At 36.1% G+C, this 5441-nt stretch overlaps 1 protein-coding gene across 1 annotated transcript in view; it reads left to right on the top strand.

Annotated features, from left to right (window-relative positions):
- DYM (dymeclin) overlaps positions 1-5441 on the top strand; it is a 398822-nt gene that overhangs the window by 100462 nt on the left and 292919 nt on the right. Inside the window, exons 7-8 of the mRNA XM_011968998.1 lie at positions 1053-1178; positions 2872-3014. Coding sequence (XP_011824388.1) covers positions 1053-1178; positions 2872-3014 — 269 coding nt within the window. The remainder of the gene's footprint in view (positions 1-1052; positions 1179-2871; positions 3015-5441) is intronic.

The following is a 5441-nucleotide window of genomic DNA, read 5'->3' as shown; positions in this document are numbered from 1 at the left end:
CCATGTTGGCCAGGCTAGTCTCAAACTCCTGAACTCAGGTGATCCGCTCACTTTGGCCTCCCAAAGTGCTGGAATTATAGGTGTGAGTCACCGAGCCTGGCCTTTTAAACATATTTCTATCAGTAATAACTCCTTGAGATACCTGGTAGAATTTAAATTTTTCCAGTTCTAGAATCAAGTCATCATTAATTTGTTTAATGAGCTTTCGTTTAAGTAGGTGTTAAGTATTTTTCTTTGTTTTTCATAATTATTTCATTTTTATAAAAAATATTTTAGTATTCTTTTGGTGCTATTGCTCTTTTTGCTGTGTTGTTGAGTTTCTACTTCCTTGGTCTTAACATGTACCCCATTATAATACTGTTGAAACTTTTGCAGTAACTAGAAATTTCTGGATGCCTTTGTCCCTCTGTGTGCTTTCTGTTCAGCTGAATTTTTTTATTTGATCTAAGACTTGTTTCCCAAAGGGATTTATGATCTTGAGAGGACAGAGTAACCCTTCATAGTCAAAATATGCTTAATAAAACAGGAATAACTTGTTTACTGTTAATATTTTGCTGAACATGCACAAGTTGGCCTTGAAAAAGGTAGTCACTAGAGACACAAGATCTAGGGTGTATTATTGTTCTGATTGTAAAGTGATCATCAACATGAAAAGGCATTGTTTTCTTCCCTACACTGTAACTTCTCTTCAGCTTTACAATCGGAGTCTCTGTATTATCACTAAACAGAAATGAACATAGAGGTCTAGAGTGGATCTTCAAAGCAGAACACTGCTGGTAACTATTTCCATTATACACAAATAGGTTTGTCATTTAATAGGAGATGGGAACTGGAAAATAGGGAAATAAAGGGATAACTAACCCAAATACACCAGCTAACGACAGGGAAGGAGTTTAATATTTTTGCTTGACTTAATTTTTATGTTAATATTTATCAGTTACCTGAAAATACTGAATATTTAGATTTGAGTTTTTAAATGTACAGTTCATTTAGAAAAGAGTAGAGTCCTGATCTTCCAAAGTGATTGTTACTCTGTTTTTCTTCCATTTCAGAGATATTACATATGAAATATCAGTAGAAGCTATATCAACAATGGTTGTTTTCCTTTCCTGCCAGCTCTTCCACAAAGAAGTTTTGCGACAGAGCATCAGCCACAAGTATTTGATGCGAGGTCCATGGTATGTTTCTACTTTAAATATGTCTAGTTTTCATTGTATAAATTTGTATTTCTAGTCTTGTCCTCTTACCTGAGTATCGTCCCGTATCTCCAACCAGGTGTTTCCTCTAGTTGTTCTGTTATCTCTTTAAACCCAGTGTACAGGGAACCGCATTCTGCTTTCCTGTGCCATCTACCCATCCTCCCTGTTCTTCCTGTCCCCTAGCTTCATTACCTTCTCCAGTGGTTGCTTCGTAGAATTGAAACTTTGAAATAATCTTTTTCTTCCTTCTCCTTCATTCTTTCTATGTTTAAGCAGTCAAGTCATATTTGTTATTCAGATTATTTTTGTATCTTTTTCTTCTCAGCAGTCTCTGTGAAACAACTGTGATCTGTGCCCCCTCACTCTCTTTGGGTTTCTCCAACAGCCTCTTCACTGACTATTTCTACTTCATTGAGCCTGCAAATATTTACCATGTGCTAACCACGTGCCAGGCATGTTAGGCTGTGGGGCTATGATCTTGAGCAGAAGCTTACGATCTCCTAGAGGGTGGGGATGGAAATGACCAACACACATGCACATACCTGACCTTGTATTAACATAATCTTCATAAAACTTTAAAAATGTAAAACAAATCCAAATAAAGTACCTTTGAGGAAAGTTCTCAGGTAGTGGGAGCTTTGTCTTCATGTTCTTTTTGCCACCCTGATTATTCCTGTGGCATGTATGTTCTTTGAACATATTTGAAAATCACTGATAAGAGGGAGAGGACCTGGACTTTGGAGACAGAGGGTTGCATCGGAAGCCTCTCTGACAGAGACTCTCAGAATGACCGTGATTTGAAGTAGTGCTGGCATCGTGGGACTGTGTGCATCTTTGCTAAAACAAGACTGTGAACTTCATTCCTTATAGTGCGAGAGTATTCAAGTTGCTTTTTAAAAATAGACATAGAGAGTGTTAGTGTTCTTATTTTCTAAGTAAGGTTTTTATAGTATCATTATGGTGCCAAATATTTAAACCATAATATATTCTTTACTTATTTTTGTGGTTCACCTTGGAAACCATATTTAAAAAGCTCAATAGTACATTAAAGACATCTGTTAAAAAGCTTACTCTAGATTGCAGGAATTAGTTTAATACCAATTGAATAATTGAATAATTTCATACTTAAAAAATGTAGTCCTATTGTTATTTTTAAATTCTTGCTTTTTTCTACCGATTCCGTGTTACTACTTCCCTTCAACTGCCAGATAATGTGTTACGCACTAAATTTGTAGTAGCTTACAGTGTTATACAGAATACAGAAAAAGTAACTGAAGTTCAAGAGTTCAAGTGGGCTGCGGGGCGGTGGCTCATGCCTGTAATCTCAGCACTTTGGGAGTCCGAGGCAGGAGGATCGCTTAAGTTTAGGAGTTTGAGAACAGCCTGGGCAACATAGTGAGACCTTGTCTCTCCCCGCAACAGCAACAAAAAAGTATTTAAGTAATTTGATCAATATTTTATGATGTGGTAAGAAGAAAAGCCAGGATTAAGCCTCAGAATTGCTCTCAAAGCCCATGGTCTTCACTGTTACGTGACAGTGCTCAATTTCTGTGAGTTGTACCAATAGCCCTTTTATATTAATAGTGTTAATGGCAGAATTATTTCTGTATTGTGACTCAGAATTAGATGACTCCCATAAATATGAGTTTGATTTTTTTTCCTTTTTGTGTAGTCTTCCATACACCAGCAAACTTGTGAAGACCTTATTATATAACTTTATCAGACAAGAAAAGCCACCTCCTCCAGGAACCCATGTTTTCCCTCAGCAGTCGGATGGGGGAGGACTGCTTTATGGACTTGCATCAGGAGTAGCAAGTAAGTTTTATCAGATTTTTTCAATTCTTTGGTGCACATAATTTTGTCTATTTAGGCATAAGAAATTCTGTTTGTTTGGCTGCTGCCATTAATAGTTACATTGAATTTGTGCAGCTGGTTAAATGTGAAAACAAAGTAATTAAAATAGTAAACTTTCTGTTTTGTGCAGTGATTTATGTTAAATGTATGCAAATAATGAATAGATTACCTCCAAAACATCGTTTTTCAGGAAGAATGCTTACACATAAATACACATATTGCATGAATTATAGCTGTACAATGAAAATAAAATTAAGCATTTGTAAACTTACAACACTACTTGTATTATAAGAGGAAATCTCTTTTAGGTTATTTTAGGGTATTTTTTGATTAGGATTTTATGTGACTAATTAGGTGCGGTTTTCCTAGTACACTAAGTGCTTTATTCAGTGACAGCTGAATATTTTGCAGAATTTTGTAATAAGCTGTGAAATGGCACAAACTTGAGTTCTGTTTGATTGGGTGCAAATTTCTTAAGTGAAGAAAGCTCTTCCCTACCTTACAGTAAGTCCTGATTTCTGCTTCACTTCACAGTTTTTGGACTACAGACACTAGAAGTAAGAAAGTAGTTCTGGTGGAGGGCCTGGGTCATGTGAAGTTATATAAATGAAACTTCCTAGAGCGACACTTTGGTACTTGTGAGGTCTGCCTGGGAGCTTCTTACTACTCCTAAACCTGCAGCATTGCCTCTCCTTAATCACGCAGGTCAGAGTCAAATGGAACAGATTTCCACAGCTGCATTATGGCTGTGGCATGCTCTACACTCCAGCTGGATATCAGTTTGATATGAAAAGGTTGCACTGCAATAACTTACTAGATAACCAGTGTTGGGAGCTTCTTTGGATTCAGAGTCCTCTTTAAAAAGCAGTAGACTTGGTCTGTTAATTGACAGAATCAATCAGTGAACCAGACTTTCTTAGATTTGCCTTCCTTTGATTTCTTTTAATATTATGAATTGAGTCACACTTGTGATCACTTCTGCCTTTGGTGCTGAGCAGCCTGCCAAGAGTGCCACACCTACATAGGTTCTTTGAGTTACTCCTATCCAGTTTCCTCATTATTTCAGGGATTTTTGTGTCCCATGGGAAGGCTTAATTGATCTGTTACTGTTTTCTTTTTTTTAAAAATCATTCAACTGGTATAAGTATTTAAAAGCTGAATATTTCCCAATATTCCAGTATGGTTAGAGGTTTTTTTGAGGTGGCAGAGATAGTATAAGCCTGTAAATGCTTTCTTCAACACAGTGGTAATACTTGGCATTTTTTAAAAAAGTAAACATAGATTTGTGTACGGGTTTTGGTTTTTCTTTCAGTTATGTGTCATATCAGGAGGAACCCAGTATTGTATGTGGTGTCATTAGTGTGCCAGGTGCCAAAATTTTTTCCTAACTAGATAGCAGGAAGGAAGCCCCTTAATTTTCCTAGCTCTCAGTTTCCTTGTCTATTTAATGAGAAGGTGGGTTGGAATGGTGATTTCTGACATTATTACTACATAACTTTCTATGGTCTTTTTTTCTCATCATTTTACAATTTAATATTCAGTTAAGTGCATTAAAATAGATTTATGGTTTTTAGTATGCTATATCGTCACAAGACATTTTCCACAGCTTTCTTCCCAAATCTTTATAAAACTGTTCATGTAAAAGTATAAATCAAGATGGAGTAATTATGGATTCATTATTTCATGATACATGTGACTCAAAGGATTATTTAAAAAAACAACAAAAGGACATTCTCCTAAAAAACACAGCTATGTACTGTGGGCAAAATGAAATGTAAAAATGATCACAGTCATGTAATTTTAAGTTAATCCATGTTCCAGGAAAGTCAATCAAGTTGCCAGCATTTGAGTTAAGTTGTGTGATCACTTCTGATGATCTTTTGGTTGGTAGTTAAAGAATTCTCTTACTTTACTATTGGCTTTAGAAAATATGATTTGGAAGTTCCTCACTGAAAAAAATTATATTCCAAAGCCAAGTGTAAATTATAAACTCATTTGGATTATATTCATTTTTGTTGGGATTGAAGTTTTCCTGGATATAGCAAGCATTTCTTTTCATAGCAGTGTGTGCATTGTATGTGTTGCTTACATTATTTCCTTTGAAACAGAGTGCCTTATTGTAAAAAAAGCATACAATTTCGGAGTGAAATTTGTTGGCACTGGCAGGGCAGGAGGAGAATCCTTGTACTGGAACTGCGGCTGGATGAGTAGTGAACCACTTGCTTGGACCCTCCTATGGGTCAGGCAAGGCCTTCTGCAGTTTCTTCTCATTTACTTTTACAGATGTGTTTTTGGTTATCCTTTTGTTTGTTTCTGAGACTCTGTGAAAGACTCTGTTACTTTGTTGCATCCTGATACTCTCCTTTTTCTTTCTTCTTTTTTTTTTTT

This window comes from Mandrillus leucophaeus, unplaced genomic scaffold, assembly GCF_000951045.1.
Source record: "Mandrillus leucophaeus isolate KB7577 unplaced genomic scaffold, Mleu.le_1.0 Scaffold87, whole genome shotgun sequence".
NCBI classification, from domain to species: Eukaryota; Metazoa; Chordata; class Mammalia; order Primates; family Cercopithecidae; genus Mandrillus; species Mandrillus leucophaeus.
Note: the sequence above shows the minus strand (reverse complement) of the source record. Positions and strands in the feature narration are given on the sequence as shown.